The 21,644-nt window shown below is 49.2% G+C and overlaps 2 protein-coding genes across 4 annotated transcripts in view; one reads left to right on the plus strand and one right to left on the minus strand.

The window, feature by feature from the left end:
• Window positions 1-21,644, plus strand: part of RAB37 (RAB37, member RAS oncogene family) — a 59,957-nt gene that overhangs the window by 16,400 nt on the left and 21,913 nt on the right. The window lies entirely within an intron of this gene.
• CD300LF (CD300 molecule like family member f) lies at window positions 3,928-18,012 on the minus strand. Of its 2 annotated transcripts, XM_040456323.1 has the most exons (8): window positions 17,901-18,012; window positions 17,639-17,789; window positions 8,967-9,296; window positions 7,965-8,067; window positions 6,380-6,492; window positions 5,290-5,312; window positions 4,871-5,008; window positions 3,928-4,379 (listed from the first exon to the last, which is right to left on the minus strand). In XM_040456323.1, exons 1-8 carry the CDS (start codon window positions 17,916-17,918, stop codon window positions 4,179-4,181), a joined length of 1,077 nt encoding a protein of 358 aa, XP_040312257.1. In that variant the 5' UTR covers window positions 17,919-18,012; the 3' UTR covers window positions 3,928-4,178. The 2 variants fall into 2 exon arrangements, with proteins under 2 accessions (XP_040312257.1, XP_040312256.1); XM_040456322.1 differs by having other exon boundaries at window positions 17,639-17,927.

Consider the following 21,644-nt stretch of genomic DNA (forward strand, 5'->3'; position numbering starts at 1 on the left):
AGGGCCACCAGTCAGCTGCAGAATGTAGATTGGACAGGACAGCTTTTCCAGATGTCATGAGCTAGCCAACCCCATCTCTCAGGACACGAGAAGGTCCCTTTTCAGACAGCCACCAACCCAGATGGCTGGAATTTCAGATTAAAACATTATCTCCAGCAATATACCTGACAGACACCTTTTCAGAAGCTTGAATAAGGCAATTAAAAGTGATCAGAGTGGATCTGTCTTTCTAAGTGGATTTACCTTTCCTCAGTTCAGCTAGGCTGCCAGAACTTTCCATCTCCAGCCCATATCTACCGTCAAGATGAAGGCAGAAGCAACCAGATTCCTCCAACCAGATCAAACTGAGCTGAATTCTAAACTTCCCTGGGTTTCTAGATTTGTGTCAGAAGTGTCAGCACACTAATTGGTGTCTGTGATAGATTACCAGAAAAGATGAGTGCCTCACTATCCAGAATAACCATGTACTTATAAGTTCTGTGAGGTGCTGACCGCCTAAAAACTCAGCAATAAAGCCACGTTATGCACAATCGCTAAAATGCACTGGCCCAAGGCTCTCTGTTATTCTTATACTTCGACTCACTCTGGTTTTGCTCTGCTTTGAGCTCTTCCACTTAAAAATCCCTCCGTAGGCACTTCCTGCTCTGTAAATCTGAATATTGGCTGGGTCAGAGGCACCTGGGTGGCTTAGTGGGTTAAGTGTCCAACTTTGCCTCAGGTCATGATCTCACAGTTCATGAGTTCGAGACCCACGTTGGGCTCTGTGCTGACGACTCAGAGCCTAGAGCCTGCTTTGGATTCTGTGTCTCCCTCTCTCTCTCTGCCCCTCTCCCACTTGCACTGTCTCTGAATTAATTAATTAATTAAAGTAGGCTGGGTCAAAAACAGTCTCACTAACCCAACAAACTTCAATGACCAGTCCAGTAATATTTAAGTTTGTCCAGGCTCTGCAAATCTCTCCAGGATGGTACAGCTCTTGAGGTTCTAAGGAATCAATCATCTTTCAGGAAGTGGGAACAGGAGCAGAGAGCCACACATGCTGGGATGGGCATCCACCAAGTCTGCCTCCCCCCACACTGCCTGGGGTGTCTGTGGTTGTGGGAAGTCAGTAAACCCCAGGTCATTAATAGCGGCCCATAAACACTTCTATGGCCCCTGTACCTGTGGGGGCAACTGCCTGTAACCCCAGGCATAGCTCATCATTTCTTCCCAAGCTGTGACTCCTCTCCCTGATGCTTCATCCCAGCCTCCACCAAAAGAGACCTAAGTGAAGTAATAGACCTTTGTCCTGCAGTCAGGAGGAATCATAGGGAATCTTCTTTCCCCTGGCTTCAGGAGGATGAAAGAAATCTCTCCACTTCATGATTCTGGGAGTTTGATCCTGAAATTCCTTGGGCTGCCCAGGTGGCCCTTCCTAGAATGACAGATACTTGCGTCCCTGCTCCTGAAAGCTTGCCCTGTGTTCCCACATCTGGACCATCACATTATTTATTCGTTCAAGGCAACATAAAAACATTTAAGAACCCACCATGTAGGAGACCTGCTATGCACAGGGGATACAGCAGTAAATGAGACAAAACCCTCACCTTCAGGCAGCCTAGAGCCTAGCTGAGAGGGAGAAACAATAAACCCACGTGCCAATAATGAATTTCATAAAGCAGTACCCACTATGAAGGAGGTAAAACAGGGCAATGGGGAGATATTAAGGGTGGTGGCAGGACTACTGCCATTAGGGTGGTCAGAGAAGGCTGCTCTGGGAGGGGACAATGTGAGCTCAGATGTGATGGTACAAAGAAGCTAACTAGTCTGGGGTGCCTTGGTGGCTCACTCGGTTAAGCGTCCAACTCTTGATTTTGGTTCAGGTCATGATCTCGTGGCTCGTGGGATCAAGACCCAGCACAGAGCCTGGTTGGGATTCTCTCTCTCTCCATCTCTCTCTTTACCCCTCTTCCCCCCGCCCCCACCGGCCCCACATGAGTGTGCTCTTTCTCTCTCTCTCTCTCTCTCAACATAAATAAACATTAAAAAAAAAGAAGAAGCTAACTAGTCACACATCTGTGGGAAGAACATTCCAGAAAGAAGATACACAGCAATTGTCAATGCCCTGAGAAAACAGCAAGCTTCATCTTGTCAGAAGGACAGTGGCTGGAGCTGGGGTCATAGAGGCAGACAGGGACCCATGTATCCCCTGGACCTCCTGGGCTGCAGAAGAAGCCACCAGAAGGTAATAAGCAGTGAGTGACCACATCTGTGCTTTAAAAAGATCCCTCTGGGGCACCTGGCTGGCTCAGTCAGTTAAGCATTCAACTTTGGTTCAGGTCATGATCTCATGGTTCATGAGTTTGAGCCCCGCATCGGGCTCTGTGCTGACAGTGCAGAGTCTGATTCAGATCCTCTGTTTCCCTCTCTCTCTCCCCCTCCCCAGCTCACACTCTCTCTCAAAAATAAATAAGCATTGGAGTGCCTGGGTGGCTCAGTCAGTGAGACATCGACTTTGGCTCAGGTCATAATCTCTTGATCCGTGGGTTCAATCCCGCATTGGGCTCTGTGCTGACTGCCCAGAGCCTGGAGCCTGCTTTGGATTTCGTGTCTCCCTCCCTCTCTGCCCCTCCCCTGCTTGTGCTCTTTCACTGTCTCTCAAAAATAAATAAACATCAGGGGCGCCTGGGTGGCGCAGTCGGTTAGGCGTCCGACTTCAGCCAGGTCACGATCTCGCGGTCTGTGAGTTCGAGCCCCGCGTCAGGCTCTGGGCTGATGGCTCGGAGCCTGGAGCCTGTTTCCGATTCTGTGTCTCCCTCTCTCTCTGCCCCTCCCCCGTTCATGCTCTGTCTCTCTCTGTCCCAAAAATAAATAAACGTTGAAAAAAAAAATTTTTTAAACATCAAAAAAAGTTTAATAAATAACCATTAAAAAAATTTTTTTAAATAAATGAGCTCAACCACTATTTTAAAATAAATAAATAAAATTAAAAGATCACTCTGACTGCTGGGAGGAGAATGGACTCTGGGGCCGAGAAGGAAAGAAGGACGACAGGCAGGGGACTGGATGGTTGCTTGGACTGGGCTGGTAACCACAGAGACAACGAGCCATGCTGGGATCCAGGACCTAGTCTGGAGGGAGGGGTGCCAGGACTCTAATTAGAGACTGGAAGTCCGACACCTGTAAATACTCGCTAACTGTCCCTGTGTGCGTGGCTCACGCACACACCCTCCTCCTTAGACACAGTGCAGGATAGTGGCCCCGACTCCAGACTCTGGAGCCGAAGTGCCCAAGTTCAAATTTCGACTTATCCACTTGCTAACGATAAAACTTGGTAAGTCACTGAACCTCCCTGAACCTTGATTCCTCATCAGGAAAATGGGGGCCATAACAAAGGAGCCCTCATAGGGTTGTTGTGGGGACTCAAAAACTAGTTACTGCGGGCAAAGCGTTTAGGGAAGGCGCCACATAGCATGTGGATTTCCTGTTGCTGCCGTGACAAATTACCGCACGTTTACTGGCTCCACTTAACACAATGCCAATTTATCCTCCTACAATTCTGAAGGCCAGAAATACAAAGTCTGTTTCACTGGACTATAAAGTCAGGGTGTTGGCAGGCTGGTTCCTTCTAGAGGCTCCAAGGGAGAATCCACTGCTTGCCCTTTCTGGCTCCTGGAGGCTGCTGGCCACATCTCTCCAACCTCTGCTTCTGTCATCTGCCACCTTCTCTTCTTGTGGCCTTCTTGCCTCCCTCTTACAAGGAGCCTTGTGATTATATTTAGGGCCTACCTGGATAATCCAAAATACTCTCCCTATCTCAAAATCCTCAACTTCACACAGCCACGTAGCTCCTTTGCCATGTTCCCAGGTTCTGGGGATGGGGACACAGATAACTTTGGGGGCCATTATTCAGCCCACCATATGTGGTAGGCAATAAATAAAGGTTAATTATTACTATTATCATTATCTTTATTACTCCCTTGGCAGCTCCAGAGCCTATCCCTAAGCCCCTCCCAAGCCATGTGAGAGGAAAAAGGATGTAGAGAGACTCCCGTCTACCTCTCGAAAGCCCCTTGAGACCAGGCCCCAAACCCAGATGGAAGACGAAGTGACGCTAGCTGGACCAGACCAAGGCTTCAGTCACCAGTTGGTCCCCATGAAGTGACTGGGGACAGAAAGCAGACAAAACAGGAACATGTTCACAGGCCTTGTGTGGGGTTGGAGAGGGGGGCCTGGAGCTTAGGCGAAGGCTTCCTGATGGTGCTATATTCCATGGACTCCTCAGGGTTCCTTCTGGGAACGTGGGTGACGAGGACGTCTGTGTTGCTGTAGGTTGGCTCCTGATCCAAAAGCTCCCAAGACAGAGCCGCATAGGAAATGTTCTCCTTCAGAAAGGGGGCCTGTAATAAAGATGCCCAAGGGGTCAGAGAGGCAGGCAGGAGGTTACGCCCATGCACGGAGGAGGCCTTGGATGAGGTGGGGAAACAGAGCCTTCAGGGTTTCTGAAGGCTCCTCCCAGACCCTCCAGCTCCTGTCGCCTTCCCTCTGCCAGCTCCCTGAGCTCCAACCACAGCAGAAGACCTTCCCTCGACTCTGAACAAGGGCAGCACCCTTCGCAGGGAATTCTAGGTCACGACCTGTCTGGCTTGTGACCCAACCAGCATGAGGGCCATGTCTGATGGGACTCTGCATCCTCCAGTGCCAAGGACTGCTGTAGAGACACATCCAAAGGCCAAAAGTCTGGGGAGGAGGGAGGTGTGGAGGGGAGCTCCAGAGGCAAGTCTCTCAATGGCTGTGGTTTTGCCCAGCACCCACCCCTCTTCCTCTGTGCCCACATGGGCAGGAGAAAGCCTATCTGGCTCTAAGGCCCACAGCAGCCCCAGGTACACACCATGGTGACATAATTCACTTCCTGCTGGTTTTCCAGGGCAGAGGAGGAGGGCTTTGTGCAGGCCTTCTTCTGGGAGGAGCCGGTTGGCTGTAGGGTCAGGTTTGCATAGCAGAGGTCCCCCTCCAGCGGCTGCATCACCTGGGAGAGGAAGTGGGTCGTCTTCCACAGAGGGTTACGGGGCCAAGCTTCCCTAGGCCCCCCTCTCCCAGCTTCCTCTGCAGCCCCCATGCCTACCCCCTTCCCGCCCTCCCCCCTTCTGTCTGTTTCCAGAATCCCATCCTCCCAGGCTCTGCAGCTGGGCCGTGAGCACAAGGACACGGTTTGTCTGATAGGTTTGGACAACAGCGCTCCGGGGACAATGAGGAAAGAGAGGAAGGCGCGATCTGGTGTCTCTGATCTGACCTCAGAAGCTCTCTTACCTGCTCTGGGGATGGCCCAGCAGCTAAAAGACAAAAACAATCAAAATCAGAAAGCCCGTCTCCAGACTCACAGGGCCCCCGGGTCTGGGGAAGAGAAATCTGGAAGATAAGAGGTGGATTCAGCTCCAGACTCAGAGACGTGAGACCTGGTTCCGATTCTGACTCCTCAGATGACACACTCTGTGACATTGGTCACTACCTCTCCAAGCTGCCCCTTCTCCACCTGAGAAATAAGGAGACCTCACCAATCTTCCCCACATCGAGGAACTGTCATCAGCTGATCTGGTGGCCCTTGGTGCCCGTGTGGTTAAGTTTCCTGCTGGGCAGTTGCAGGCACATATAACTTCTGCCGGAAGTCCTGCCCGAGATGCCCCCGGGTCTCCACCATCATCCATCATTCGGGAGTCAACTCAAAGTCACGCCTGCCTTCCCAGCTACCCGGGGTGCCGAACCCCTCCCTCCCCAGCTCCATGGCCCTTGATTTAGGTCTGTCTCGTCTCCTGTGATCCACCCAATTCCAGTTAGTCTTCGAGTGGGCCAGGGGCTGCTGGGCAGCTGAGCCCATCCCTTCCTTGCATTTCCAGTTGCTTGGCTGTGCCTGGTACCCAGCATGGTGCCCCATGCAGGCTGCCCTCTGAGTGGGGTGCAGGAGTTAGGTCAGAACCTTATGGACCAGCTTTCAGTGCTGGTGGTTCCTATTTCTCTCTGCCCCTTGGCCTCTACCCCTGATTCTCCCCCCACCCCCACCCCACCCCCATTAGAGGCAACAAAGAAACAGGTTCTTTTCTCCTGGTTCTTAGTTTCAAAAGCCTAGATACTCAGGAGCACAGAAACTTAGAACTTAGGCCCCAGACATACATCTAGGAGAAAAGCAGTGCCCCCCGCCCCTCGCCCTTGACTACAAGAGTCCCCCGGCTGTGGTAGGAGTGGGGGGACTGGAGAGCACCCCAGGAGACCTCGGGTCCTTGTGGGTTCTGAGAGGGGAGGGGTGTATTTACCCTGAGAACGTGGAGGCAGAACCAGCCATCAGCTCCCCCCACCCCGCCCCCCGCCCAGCCCCAGCTCAGCACCAGCGGCTGAATCTGATCACCTTTCTTCTGCTGCTTCATCATTCTCAAAGCCAAGAGTGAGGCCGCCACCAGGAGAAGCAGCAACACGGCAAAGATGAGGGGAAGCAGGATGCTGAGGTTAATGGAGTCAGCACTGGAAACAACAGAAAGACACCATGCACCCCGGCCTGCCTCCTGCTTCTGGGCCTTGTCCCAGCTGCCTGGAAGCCAGGAAGGCCAACACCTTTTGACCTGGAGGCCTTGTGATTTCCAGCCTGGGAATCCCACTCCTGAGTACCCTCAGAGATGGTAAAAAAAAACTTAAAAAAAAATTTAAGGAGAGGAGGGTTCCACAGGGTTTCAGTGGGTCCAGACACCTATATGGCAATGAGCTCTGGAAAGGTCTCCCTGCTTCTACGCTTGTCCTGCTGTACTGGACCAAATAGTGTCCCCCACCCCCACAATTCATGTTCATTCCCAACCTGTGAAGGTGACCTATTTGGAAATAAGATCTTTGCAGATGTAATCAAGTCTAAATGAGGTCATACTGGATTAGGATGGGACCTCATCCAATGGCTGGTGTCCTTACAAAAGGGAAATCTAGCCATACACAGGTATGCACAGGAAGGCCCTGTGACAACAGAGGCAGAAATTGGGTTAATGCTCCCACAAGCCAAGGAGCCCCCCAGATGGCTGGCAAACATCAGAAGCTGGGAGATTGGCATGGGACCACTTCTCCCTTTGAGCCCCAAGAAGAGGCTAACCCTGAGACACCTTGATCTCATCCTTCTGGCCTCCAGAGCAGTGGGAAAATAAATGTCTGTTGTTTCAGTGGCCCAGGATATGGTGCTTTGTCATGGCATCCTGAGCAAACTCATACAAAGACTATCTCTTATTTGTCACTAGTCACAGAATTTGTAGAATGAATTCATTCTACATGAGTGGGGCGGGGAGAGAGGGGGGGAGGGAGGGAGAGAGAATCCCAAGCCGACCCCATGCTGTCAGCTCAGAGCCCGATGCAGGGCTTGATCTCACGAACTACGGGATCATGACCTGAACAGAAACCAAGAATCAGACGCTTAACCACTCAGGCGCCCTGTTAGCTATTACTTATTAAAAGAAGGTTAGTAGAAAGAAACTTTTGAAACAGAAGACAAATGGGAAAGAGAAAAAGAAAGGATTCCAGGCGAGAGTAGACAGATTGGAGACCTCCCATTCGGATTCTACAGGAAGGCCGGGCAAAAGGAGATCATCCTATCTAGAAACAAGGTCAAGAGGGCATAGGAGGAATTGGAGAGAGGCCTCTCAACTTCTAGAAAGCCACTTTGGCTGCACTGGCCAGGCAGGCTACTAAGAAGCATGAGAGAGACTGTTTCTTCCTCTATAAAATGGGAACATGTGTATCTGCCTACTCCTCCTCGTGAGTAGGGTCAAAGAATTAAGAGACAATGGACAAGAAAGCCCTCTGTGAGCTGTCAGGTGCTCCTGAGATGGGACAAATCATCAATACCACTGTTCTTGCCATAACGGTAATTAGGGGAACCCTAGGACTGCAAAGGGTACCCCCCCATTGGAGGAGTTCAAACCAAGCAGACCACAGGAAACAGCACACCAGAACTGGCTTACCTGCCATCGTAGTGGTGGCTGGTCATAGTCGGGGGGCCTTTGGTCTCTGCTGGCGTTGTGGACATGTGGGCATTTGAGCTGGTGGTTGACACTGTAGTTGGTGCTAGACATAGACCAGATTATACACTATTCAGCCTGCTAACCTGCCCACAGCCCTGCACATGGCTCTGAGCCCAGGGGGAGCCTGGAGCTGGGCCGTGGGAAGGGAAGGGCCTATAGCCTAGACCGCTCTTTTCTCCCTGACCCCTAGGATACTCAGCCTCAGAGGCAGGCAGGACTGGGTACAGGTCCAGGGAGGATGTTGAGCAGGCCCTGGAAGGATTAGAGGGGGCCTAGTGTTACCTCAGGACAAAGGCAGCTGGAATTCAGCCGGACTTTAAACATTCACACTGCCTATGACAAGGCCTTTGCCAATGCCTTCCCCAATCTTATTTATTCAAAAAGGACAGGAGCAGAAGTAAACAGCTTTTTCACTGTGGAAGCCATTCTGAACCTCAGGAATCAACTACACCACCACGACTATGCTGGGGCCCTTCCCCCTGAGAGTGGCACGGAACAGAGCAGGGGAATAGCCGCTATGAAGTCCCGGCCCTAAACTCCAGGAAGAGCAGGGACTCAGGGTACCAGAAGTCCAGGGAAGCATTGGCAAGAATTGGGGTCTCTGGGTCCCCTGGAAGGAGGTCCCTTTGTCCTATGGGCTGAAACTGGGACCATCACCTTGACCTCTGTTAGCAATAGACTCGGGCTCGGAGCCGTGCAGAGAAACACATGCCCAGACAAGCTCAATCCCATCCTGGAGGAGAAGCTGGGAGCCAAGAGAGCAAAGAGAAGCCCTGTCCCTCTCAACCCCAAGGGGTCAGTTGGGTTCGCAGAGAGCTCAGGACTCAACCACCCTGTGTGACAGTTCACTCTGAGTGACACTGAAGTCACTGGAGAGGAATCTTAGAGCCCAGGACAGAGTGGGCCCTGAAGGCACACAGCCACACTTACACATACTCTTACCTGGGTGGACGGTCACTTTGACTTTGACCCCAAGGTCAACTCCATATCTCTCAATCCCACACCAGTAAATATTTGCATCAGTTTGCTTGAGCTTCTCCATGGTCACGGTGAAAATGAGGTTTTTCTGATTGTCCTTGATGGACACATTTTTTGTCTGTACCTCCTGCTCTGACCCATCGGTTTTAACAAGGATATGGCAGTTTCCCCAGTTGGCTCCTCGACACCACCACTTTTTGCTGTTCTTCCACGTTTGTACATAGTGACACTGCACCGTCAGTGAGCCCCCCACCAGGCCTCTGACTGCTTCTGGACCCGAGATATCAGATGAGCCTGGAAAACACAAATCCATGTGCCTGTCACCACCCCATCTCACCTCCTGAGGAAGAGCCACAGCCTCCTGCATCACAAATGATTCCAATAAACCCAAGGACCTCATGAGTTGAATAACAGTCAAAGAAGGAATAGACCTTCCACAACACAGATCTTTGTCCTTCAAAACTCCACTGGGTCAAATCCATCATAGAAATCACCTAAGAGCACAACTACAGATCTCAAAGAATCAAAAATGTCAACACTGAGCAATGACAGCTTTCTATAGTCCACCCCACCCCCTTCCCGTGGCCAAAGTCATCTGGAGAGCAAATGACTGAACGAAAGCAAGACCCCAGTACATTTTGGCCCACTCTCCTCATGCAAGATGTGGGCTCTGTGGCTTCAGACCTTTTAATTTTTCTAGAGTAACCAGGAATCTGGATTTTATATGGAACCTCTCCATTTTAAAACACTGGCTTGGGGCGCCTGAGTGGCTCAGTCAGTTAAGCATCCGACTCTTAATTTTGGCTCAGGTCACGATTTCACAGTTCACGAGTCCAAGCCCTGTGTCAGGCTCTGTGCTGACAGTTCAGAGCCTGGAGCCTGCTTCAGATTCTGTGTCTCCCTCTCTTTCTGCCCCTCTCCACTCGCACTCTGTCTCTGTCTCTCTCTCAAAAATAAATACAAATTAAAAATTTTTTTAAAATAAAAATGGAGATGTAATTCACATATCATGAATTTTACTCAATTTTTTTTTTTTGAGTGAAGGGGGAGAGAGAGAGAGAGAGAGAGAGAGAAAGAAGCAGGGCTTACCCAAAGCTGGGCTCGTGCTCACCCAACGTGGGGCTCAATCTCACAAACTGTGAAATCGTGACCTGAGCCAAAGTCAGATCTTAACCAACTGAGCCACCCAGGCACCCTTTACTCTTCATTTTAAATCATCTACTCTGGTGTTTTGGGGATATTCACAGAGCTTTGCAACCATCACCTCTAATTCCAGAACATTTTCATCACCTCAGAAGAAACACTGTACCCGGTATTTGCTCCTTTGGTAGAACTAGTCTACATTCTGTCTATAGACTTCTCTGCTCTGAAGTCCACATTTCGTATAAATGTAGTCATACAATGTATGGCCTTTTGTGTCTGGCTTTTTTCACTTAGTGTAATGTTTTTAAGGCTCGTCCATGGTATAGCCTATGCAGGCACTTCATTCCGTGGTAGGGATAGGCCACACAGTGTTTATCTGTTCATCAATTGATGACACTTGGGTTGTTTTCCCTTTTGGGCTATTATGAATAATGCTGCTGTGAACATTGATGTACTATTGGTATTTGCCTAGAGATAGGTTTTCAACTCTCTGGAGTATAATGTACCATAGGAGATATTAAAAAAAAAAAAAAGTGGGGAAGGGGACAGTTTTGCACAAGTGTTGCTGGACTCTTTCACCTCTCCACATGCTCCAAGTAGGTAAAGATAGGGAGACTAAGAAGGTCAACACAAAATAGCAAATCACTTCTTAAACTAGAGGAAATTAGGAGTCTTTATAAAATCTCTGAATGAAAAGGGGAGCCTGGGTGGCTCAGTCAGTGAAACATCCAACTTCAGGTCAGGCCATGATCTCCCGGTTCGGGGGTTTGAACCAAGCGTCGGGCTCTGTGCTGATGGCTCAGAGCCTGGAGCCTGCTTCAGATCCTGTGTCTCCTCTCTCTGCCCCTACCCTGCTGGTGCTCTGACTCTCAAAAATAAATACATGTTTTAAAAAAAGGAAAAATTTCTGAATGAAAGGGGGCACTTTCTAAATTAAAAAATTAAATTTTCATCACAGAGGAGTCAGTAAATTTGACCACATATTAAAAAAATGTAACATTTGGACATACCAGAAAACAGACTGCATGGAGGCAAAGAACACACTGCAAGAAATATTTGAAACAAATAATGTAGAAAAGGATTAAGTCATTTTTTTAAAAGAATATATAGGGGTGCTTGGGTGGCTCAGTCAGTTGAGCATCCAACTCTTGATTTCAACTCGGGTCACGATCCCAGGATTGTGAGTTCGAGACCCACATCGGGCTATCTGCTGTAAGCACAGAGCCCGCTCTGGATCCTCTGTCCCTCTCTTTCTGTCTCAAAACTAAGTAAACATTATAAAAAAAAATTGATAAGGGGCAAGAAAAGGCAAGTCACAAAGAGGAAATTCAAATGGATAGTAAAATTGGAAATGTTCAATTAAAATATCTAGCAAATGAAAACTTTTTTTTTTTTTGCAAATGAAAACATTTTAAAGTGATGTCATTTTCATATATAAAATCAACCAAGTTTTTGTGACTACTATGTTGCTGACATGGGTGATGTGGAATGGCTATTCAGACACTCAGAGAAGCTGCTGGGAGGTATGTCACCAGTTCAACCATTACAGAAAGTAATATGGCAATTATGTAGCAAAATAATCATGCCCTTTGCTCCAGTGATTATATGTCTAGGATTTGACAGAGAAGCTAACAAAAATATATGCGCCAAGGGATGCCTGGGTGGCTTAGTCAGTGGAGCATCCAACTCTTGATTTCTCCAACTCTTGATTTCAGCTCAGGTCATGATCCCAGGGTCATGGGCTTGAGCCTCACATTGGGCTTGGAGTGTACTTAAGATTCTCTCTCTCTCTCCCTCTTTCCGTCTTTTCTGCTTGCTTGCTCTCTCTGTAAAATTAAATTTAAAAATTTGGGGGGCACATGGGTGGTTCAGTCGGTTAGGTGTCCGACTCTTGGTTTCAGCCTAGATCGTGAACTCGAGGTTTGTGAGTTGGAACCCCATGTCAGGCTCTGTGCTGACAGTGCAGAACCTGCCTGGAATGTTCTCTCTCCCTGTCTCTCTGCCCCTCCCCCACTCGCTCTCTCTGTCTCTCTCTCTCAAAATAAATAAACTTAAAAATATTTTATTAAAAAAATTTTTTAAATTTATGCACCAAGATTCATTACGTAATTATTTAAATAGCAAAAATAAAGGAAACATGGTTAACATCCACCAACTGGGAAAATAAATATTCAATAAAATGTAATGCAGGCACTGATAATTTGCTTAGAAATACTGTTAACTGTGTGGAAAATCCTCCTACGAAATTAAAATGGATTTTTAAATCTCATATACAGTATAATCTCAACTAACTTTTTAAATATGCACAGAAAAAAAAGATTGAAGGGAAATAAGTTAAAATGTTAAATTAACATTGGATTGGAGAGCCTGGGTGGCTCAGTAGGTTAAGCGTCCGGCTTCAACACAGATCTCGTGGTTCATGGGTTCAAGCCCCACATCGAGCTCTGTGCTGACAGCTTAGAGCCTGGAACCTGCTTTGCATTCTGTGTCTCCCTCTCTCTCTGCCCCTCCCCTGCTTGCCCTCTGTCTCTCTCTCAAAAAATAAATAAATATTTTTTAAAAATTAGCATTGGGTTGCCTTGGGCATTAAGATCAGGGACATAGGTTTTTTTAATTTTTCCTAATTCTTCTTTTTTTTCTGTACTTCCCTAAGTATCCACAATGAGCATTTATTACTTTCAAAATGATTGGGAAAAAAATAATGCCTGGACAGGGCTGTTTCATGGCATGGTAAGCAGAATAATGGCTCCCAAAGGATGTCTACATCCCAATCTCCAGAGCCTGTAAAATATGTTCAATCTCACGTGACAAAAGGGGACTTTATAGATGTGATTAAATAAAGGATCTTGTGATGGAGAGATTATACTGGAGTATCTGGGTGGGCCCAAATCATCACAAAGATCTGTATCAGAGGGGGCGCCTGGGTGGCTCAGTCAGTTAAGTGTCCAACTCCGGCTCAGGTCATGATCTCGCAGTTTCTGGGCTCGAGCCTGCGTCAGGCTCTATGCTGACAGCTCGGAGCCTGGAGCCCACTGAGGATTCCCTGTCTCTCTGTCTCTGTCTCTGTCTCTCTCTCTCTCTTCCCCTCCCCCACTCATGCACGCGCGCGCTCTCTCTCTCTCTCTCTCTCTCTCTCTCAAAAGTAACTAAACATTAAAAATTTTTTTTAAAAAAAGCTCCCTATCAGAGGGAAGCAGGAGGGTCAGGGCCAGAGGAGAAGGGACATTGAAGACTGATGTGGGGCCACACACCAAAGACACAGCAGCCTCTGGAAAAGTCAAGGAATCTGATTCCCTCCCAAAGCCACCCGAAAGAATGCAGCCCCGTTGACCTTTTTAGACTCTGACTTCCAGACTCTAACACTATAAATCTGTGTTGTTTTAAGTCACTAAGTTTGCAGTAATTTATGTGGCAGCCTTAGGAAACTAATAAGGTGGCATTAGCCTATCTCACCTGAGCACTGGTGTTGGACCTGACTCTTGAACTGTCTGTTCCACTCGCTTCTTAGAACCGTCTGTCCCGGCGCTCCCTCCCCACCAACCTCGGCAGAGCTCCCGCCCTGCTGTCTGAAGCCTCCCGTCGCAGAAGGCACCCCTGAGGCCCACGGAGCAGCATCCTCAGCAGACGTGGTTACTCACAGACTAGCTGATGGGGAGTAGTCCCAGATGAGGAAGAAGCTGGGCCCCAGAGGGAAGTGACAGCTTCACCATCAGTGAGTGACAGGACTGGACCCCTACGCCCACACAGCACAGGACATCAGCCAGTCTCCACTCTGGGCCCCGCACACCTGAGTCTTGCCCAGTGTCTGCCACCACTCATGGCGAGGCTGAAGTTGGACAAAAGGGCTAATTTTCTCTGAAGATATAGGGTATTTAAAAATCCCTTCCTTTCTCATAGAAAGTAGTCTGCAAAGTCCAATGGGATACCCTGCTTCATAGTTGTTTCTTGTATGCCTTTAGAACAATAAACTATTTTTTTTAATGATTTTTTTTTTTGAGAGAGAGAGAGAGAGAGAGAGAAAGAGAGAGAGAGCAGGGGAGGGGCAGAGAGAGAGAAACAGAGAATGCCAAGCAGGCTCCACCCTGTCAGGGCAGAGCCAGATGAGGGCTCATGAACACAAGATCATGACCCAAGGGGAAGTCGGACGCCTAACCCACTGAGCCACCCCGGGGCCCCAACAATAAACTCTTCAGAAATGGGAAGTGGTGAGGGGTAAAACGGTAGCTTGTTATGGCGAGTTCCGTGGGAGAGGCTGGTGAAGGGGGCAAAGCTTCACAGCGCCCACCAGGTGGCTGCTTGGCACCCAGCTGTGCCTGCTGGCTTCCAACCGCTGTTCTCACTCTGCCTTGGTCACACGTACCCAAGCGCGTGCACGTGCGTGCACACGCCACCAGCCCTACTCTCACATTTGCTCACCAACCTCCCCTGTTTCCAGATGTCGGGGAGAGAAAGAAGCAGTCTTTTATGCACATTCGCTGCCCTGCTGATTTGCCTCCTAAGGGCGCATCCAACGTGGGCCTTCTCCATTCCTACGACCCACCCCGGGCTCTGCCTTTACCAGCCTTGTGGTCCTGGACGCCTCACGTTCCTCCCCCACGATTCTTCTGCCAGACAGAATGATAGGCTCCCAATCTGCCCCACGGCGCTGTTGTGAAGCACATGACCAAGCCACATGACCCGTCTGTTCCTCAGACCTGCCCAGGCCAGACTCAAGTCCCTATCACAGACTTCAAGCTTGCTGTTCCCTGTGCCTGAAAAGCTGCCCGCCCCGCCGCCCCCCCCCCCCCCGCCCCGATCCTTCTCGTCCGCCAGGCGTCTGCTCAGCCGTCTTTTCGCAGAGGCTCCTTGCAGCCCATCTACAGCACCACCTCCCCCCTCTCCGAGTCTCTCTGCGTCGGGTCACCTAGCTCGGCTCTCCGGCTCTCCGCTGAGCACACACCGCTTCTTGGAGGCATCATTTTCATTTCTCCGACTGATGGAACGGATGATCAAATTCGGCCATGAAAAAGAATCACAAGTCACAAAGGGCCCTCCGCTTGCCATGAGCACCCGTTAGAGCCTCAGATGCACACAATGCCTCAGGCTACCCGGAGATTTTCCTCGAGAGATCTACTGCTCCCAATTCTTCCCTCTGCTCCTCGACAGGCGGTTCACCTCCCATACAATTCACTCTTTTCAAGGGTACCGCTCAGCGGTTCTTGGGGCATTCACAGAGCTGTGCTACCATTGCCACATCTAATTCCAGGGCATTTTTATCACCCCAAAAAGAAACCCCTTACTCTTACCAGACACACTCCCTTCCTCCTCCCCCTGCCCAGCCCCTGGCAGCCACTAATCTCCTTTCTGTCTCTATGAATTTAGGTATTTTGGAAATTCCGTAGGAATGGAATCAGATAATATATGGCCTTTTGCATCTGGATTCTTTCACTTAGCCTGATGTTTTCAAGGTTCATCTGTGTTACAGCGTGTATCAGTATTCATTTGTTTTTATGGCCAAATAATGTTCCATTGTACGGGTATGACATGTTTTATTTATTCATCCATCAGTTGGTATACATTTAGGTCATTTCCAGCTTTTAACGATTATGAATAATGTTGCCATGAACATTCACATTTGTATACACCCGGGACGGAATTGCTGGGTCATGTGGCAACCACATGTTTAACATTTTCAGGACTGTCACATTGTTTTCCAAAGTAGCTGCACCATTTTACATTCTCATGGGCAATGTATGTGCTCTCCAATTAATGTGAAGAGTATCGAATGTTCAGTTCTATGAAAAAGAAATATGGAGGGTGGGGTACAGCAATCATATTTGCCCCCTCCATGGGATACATTCAGTCGCTCAACTAATAGTTACTATTTTTCTGATCTGTAGATGGTATGGTTTCAGGCCCAAAAATCTCTGCCTTCCTGAAGTTTGTTTTCTCAAGGTGGGGGAAGGAAGAGTCAAACAGTGGAGAAAGATAATGCAAGGGAATTGCAATTTTAATGAGGTTTGTTATTAATGAAGGCTTCAGTGAGAATCAAAGACATGCAGGGTGCGAGGAACTGGAGCCTGAGGCTATCTGAGGAAGAGCATTCTGGGCAGAGAGAACCGCAAGTGCAAAGGCCCTGAGGCAGCAGTGTACCTAGCACATTCAAAGAACATCTAAGAGGCTGGTGCAGCTGCAGTGGGTTGAGCCGAGGGAGCAGAGTAGAAACAGAGATTGGGGAGGTGGGGAGGTGAGAGAACCAGGGGCTGCACCGTGTAGCTTCTGGAAGGTCTCTGTATTTTTACTCTGAGTAGGATGGAAGGTCATTGGAGGGTCTCAACCAGAGGAAAGACAGGATCAGGCTTGCATTTGCCAAGGATCATTATAGGATAGGACAGAAGAGATGTGTGAACCCCGGGTTTCGCCCCAGCACCTAGAAAAGATGGAATTTGCCAAACATAAAGATGGGAGAGAAAGGAATTCGAGGGGGAAAAATATGCTCAGGTCACATTTGAAATGTCAACATCTTAGTGAAGATGTGGAATGGGCAGTTGATTAAAAGATTCTGGGGTCCAGGGTGATGTATGCTAGCAATACAAAATTGGGCATCATCGGGGTAGAGGTGGTATTTAAGCCAAGAGAGGAGAGGCAGGGGCTCCCGAGAGAGAGGCCCAACACCGAGCCCTCTGGCCACAGCATTTCCATGTCAAGAAAACCCCCATCATTTTCTTTTCTTTTTTTTTTTTTTAGTGTTTACTTATTTTTGAGAAGGAGAGACAGCGCTTGAGCGGGGGCGGGGCAGAGAGAGAGGGAAACACAGAATCCGAAGCCGGCTCCAGGCTCCGAGCTGTCAGCACAGAGCCCCCGATGTGGGGCTGGAACTCACAAACCATGCGGTCATGACCTGAGCCGAAGTTGGACACTTAACCGACTGAGCCACCCAGGTGCCCCCACCTTTAATTTTTCATCAAAATGTTATCCATCAATCTACAGTTTCCTTCCGCCCTCCGACTCAGCCCCTCAGTAACTTCTGCTGTTTCCTTCTACCCGAAATGCCTGGAACCACCTCTCCCTCCCTGTCTGGCCAACGCCCTGCTCTCTTTCCTCCAAAGCCCCCTCCACTCTCCCTTCTTTCCTCCCCCATAACACATTCTCAAAGGTGAGAGTCCAGGAGCAAGCGTTCGCCGGCTCTCCCGAGCCACCAGGGCCCCTCTGCTTCTCTGGGACCAGAGGGGCCCATCAGTCTGTGCATCTGGAATTATCAGCCCCTGGGTGGTCAGGAATCATGCCTTTTCTGCCTTGTGTGGGGTTCCTTTATGAAGGCACCCTTGACATTTCCACACTGGCAACAGTGGGCACCAAAACCCTGGGAGAGGAATAGAGTAGATGACACACACAGACTCACTACTTGGAGAATCTCCTTAGAATGGAGCCTGCTTCTCAGCGGGACCCCTTGCTGGGCCCCCTTCTTCCTGCCCCAGAAGCTCTTCTCTAGCACAGACCCGGGCCCCGCTCACCTGCAAGCTGGAAAAGGAAGAGGAAGAACAGGAGCCCGTGCATCTTGTCTTTGCCCGGGCCCCCCTTGGTGGAGCCAGTCAGCTCCGACTCAGCTCCCGCATCTTCCAACCCCTCTGCTTTCTCTCGCTCTTGCACTTCCTCCTTTGGCCACTTCCCACCAGTGAATAAGCAAAAAGCAGAAGGAAGTAGAACGGGTGAGATCTCAAGGCAACGAGCAATGAAACAAGTCACAGTGATCATAAGCAAGCTTTTGAGAAATACCTTCCTGTCTGCAACCATGATGGGGTCTCTAAAAAGAGGACTCAGCCACTCCTTCTAGGCCTTGCGGAAATTTGCAGACCTGGACCCCACGGGTCGGGCTGGTTCTTGCCCAATGCTTCTCCTCTGGCGAGAAGACTGGGCGGAGAGAACGCAGCTCCATCCCGGAAGCCTTGGAGAGCCAAGGCTGAGGGATACAATGCCAGAAACATGGAATTTCAGATGCACCCTTGGGAGCCCAGGAGCTCAGCTGTGGGGGAGGTTGGGCCAAAGCCCAAAAGCCAGAGGAGAAATTCTAGACCAGAGATTGGAATGAGGGGGTGGAGGGTATCAAACCCCAGACTTCAAAGAAAAGGGTTCAAAGAGTAGGGGGATGTGAGCAGGGAACTCACGGTCCGATGGGCAAGAGGGGCCTCTGTCCTCAGAACATACTGGAAACTCTCTGCTGTGCCCCAGACCACCAAGTGAGAGCTTGTGGATATTGATACCAGCCTGACCCCTCCAGACACTTGTCAGTTCTACCAGGGGCTCCTTCCTGAAGAAAATGGCTCATTGCTCATGGCTGTTACCCCCTCGCTCCACACCCCCCACCTTACAATAACGACCTGTGGAAGTAGGAAGAAGGGCAACACCAGCTTTGCCTGCCTTACTCCTTCTTCCTGACATTTTTATGTCCATCCCCCATCCTCCCCATCAGGATCCCAGCAGGCCCTGGGGTGGAGCCCAGATGCTAGGAACCCATAGGGCCATTTCTCGTACCCCTGCTCCCGGAGCCACTTTTGCTCTGTGTCACGCATACCCCGTGACATCTTGAGAAGCGAGGGAGTCCCAAGGAGGGACGTAAGCCCCTCTCACCCTGATCAAGAAGGAGCAGGTACGCAGGAGGCTTGTTTGCGTAGAAAAATACTCCAGCTGATAAGCCGAGCTTTTCCAGGATGTGGCCAGAGACAGCCTTTCACTTTACATATCTCCAAACTAAGATCAACAATCCCGAGTGAGGGCTCGGGTCAGCCCTCTGTCCCCACTGCTCGACAAGCCCGTCCTCTGCCCAGGACACTGTACGGTTATGCTGAGAGACATTGGCCTCTGCAAACACGGACACTATTCGTCTTCCAGGGGAAATGACTGAGGAATTAAGCAAGTTGGGCCAGTCCTGGAAAACAGGGGGGCAGATGTTTGGAGAGTTGTGGGTAACCTTTCCTTTCTTGGGCATATTCCGTAAGGAGTGACCAGCACCTGAGGTCCTCCAAATTCTGCCTGCGGCCTGGCCCTGGCTCCTGGGCCCAGCTTACCCAAGAAGGATTCCCTTTTGCATCAAGAACAAAGGAGCACCTGGGTGGCTCAGTCGGTTGAGCAGCCGACTTCGGCTCAGGTCATGATCTCGTGGTTTGTGGGTTAGAGTCCCGCATCGGGCTCTGTGCTGACACCTCGGAGCCCGGAGCCTGCTTCGGGTTCTGGGTCTCCCTCTCTCTCTGCCCCTCCCCCCACTCACGCTCCGATCTCTCTCCCCTTCAAAATTAAATAAACATTAAAAAAAAATTTAAGAACAGAGAATTATCTTTGAGTGTCTCTGAGTGGTGGCAAGACTGCTCCTCTAAACAAATGTCTCTGGGGACTCCAGGAAAGTCAGACTGTTCTGGGGACCCTGCATCCTCAAAGAGATACTGGAGGCCCTAGTCCCAGCTTGGCCATTGACTTCGGCATGAGTCAGTTCCCTCCGCGGGCTTCCACGTTCCCATCTATGAAAGAAAGGATTGGGTAGATCATCTGAGGCTCCCTTGCCCTAAAAGTACCTGTGTGTGTGTGTGTGTGTGAGTCTGTGTGTGCATGTGAATGCACACATGCACATGCATGAATACGAGTGCTTGTGGATGCGTGGGTGTGTGTGCATGCATGGATAAACACATGTGTGATGCATCCGTGTTTATACGTAGGCATGTGTGGGAGCTATATATACATACATGTATTGTGCTGTTTGTGCTGCGTGTGCACACGTGTGTGTTATAGATGTGTACATACTGTGTGTGCCATGGTAATTGGTGTGAACACATGGATGCATGTGGATGCGTGTGGATGTGATGCGCGTGTATGTTGATGCCTTTGTTGGGTTCTCCGGGTTATAAGGAACAGAGATTTGCTCAAGCTATTTCTCTCAGTCACTGTGGACTCGCAAACTGCGGTATTTTCAGAACCCAAACTATTCATTGGTGGAGGAGGTCCTGGACTGAAAGAACTGGTCTTGTTGGGTCTCTCCCACTCTGGATTAGAAGATCCCTGAGAGCAGTGTCCCCAGTGGCTAAAAGCACATTTGGCACGTAATACATGCTCAATAAATAATTGCTGGAAAACGAAGAAACAAATGAACCGTTTTCAGCACGCCGTCATTCTTACCCTGGCCCTGTAAGGTCTGCTAAGGAACTGTGGACTGTCATCAACCATAATTGTTCTCAACCACTGTTCTGAACTCTTTCAGTTCACCCGGGACCCAACCACACCTCATGTTTTCTACCCACTACGTGCTATGCTCCATATTTTATACAGTTATCACATCAGGTCCTCACTACAAATACAGAGGAAAGGCGACGTTACTCTCATTTTTCAAATAAAGAGATCTAAGCTCAGAGAGCAAGTAACTTGTCCAAGTTCACACGCTAGTAATTGGCAAAGCCAGGATTCAACCCTGGGTCTGGCTCGTAAAGCATGCCATCCTGCCTCCTGCTGGATGGGTTGAGAGAAGCCAGCTGCCCCTCGATCCTGTTCAGTGCGCACAATGAAGAGAGAACCTGACAACCAAGAGTTAATAAGACAGCACATCCTTGAGCTGGTTGCCAGCAGGGTATCCACTCCATGGTTTTTTCTAAAATAGGTTCCCCCAGAATGAAAGGATGTATTATCAGGAACTGGAACTTAATCTAACAAAGCAAGTCACTGGTAACACTGACCTTCCCAGTTTCCAGATCTAATGCCCTTTTTCTGCAGTCTATGGAATGGGAAGCAAAGTCTCCACCAAGTTCTTATCCAGGCACTCGGGCAGAGGCAAAGATTCTTTTTGAGAAAAACACAGGGCTCCAGAGAGGCGGCTAACCCTCTGCAAGTACGAGGTGAAGGAGCCCCACGAATTTTCAGGACAGAGCATGGGCTGCCTTACCACGTGCCCCTCGGGTATCCAAGGTAATACTCGCTGAAATCCACAAAGTGAAATGCTGCCATTCAGAAACTTGACGTTTCTTTAAGCATTGCGTAGCAGGCTAGATTCATTTGGAAAAAATGAAATCAAGCATCTGTTCAGCAACAGTTAGGCTGGACATCAGTGTTCCTATTTGCTTTTACATGAGTTACCCAGCACAGTATGCCTCCCAACACATACGGACATATTTCCGAATTACAAAGGAGTGTGTGTTCATTACAGAAGGAGAATGGAATATAAATGAACACGAAGAATGCATTTGAAATCACTCCTGATTCCCCCATGCAAAGACAACTGTTGGTAAATACATGTACGTGGGGGTGCCCTGGTGGCTCAGTTAGTTAAGCGTCAGACTCTTGATCTCAGCTCAGGTCTTGATCTCAGGGTTGTGAGTTCAAGCCCCACATTGGGTTCTGCACTGGACGTGAAATATAGATATATATATATATAGATATATATATAGATATAGATATATATATAGATATATATATATATAGATATATATATAAATATAGATATATAGATATATATATATATAGATATATATATCCAGAACCAAT

Source organism: Herpailurus yagouaroundi, unplaced genomic scaffold (genome assembly GCF_014898765.1).
Source record: "Herpailurus yagouaroundi ecotype Mexico unplaced genomic scaffold, PumYag 217, whole genome shotgun sequence".
Taxonomy (NCBI): Eukaryota; Metazoa; Chordata; class Mammalia; order Carnivora; family Felidae; genus Herpailurus; species Herpailurus yagouaroundi.

What these genes read in the sequence shown, in the direction of transcription:
- CD300LF (XM_040456322.1), bottom strand. Translation starts at nt 17,918, where the DNA reads ATGGTTGCAGACAGGAAGGTATTTCTCAAAAGCTTGCTTATGATCACT. An exon ending in GATGAAGCAGCAGAAGAAAG is followed by an intron (nt 5,313 to 6,379) that starts GTGATCAGATTC and finishes TTTGTCTTTTAG; the next exon opens with CTGCTGGGCCATCCCCAGAG. An exon ending in AAGTGAATTATGTCACCATG is followed by an intron (nt 4,380 to 4,870) that starts GTGTGTACCTGG and finishes TCTTTATTACAG; the next exon opens with GCCCCCTTTCTGAAGGAGAA.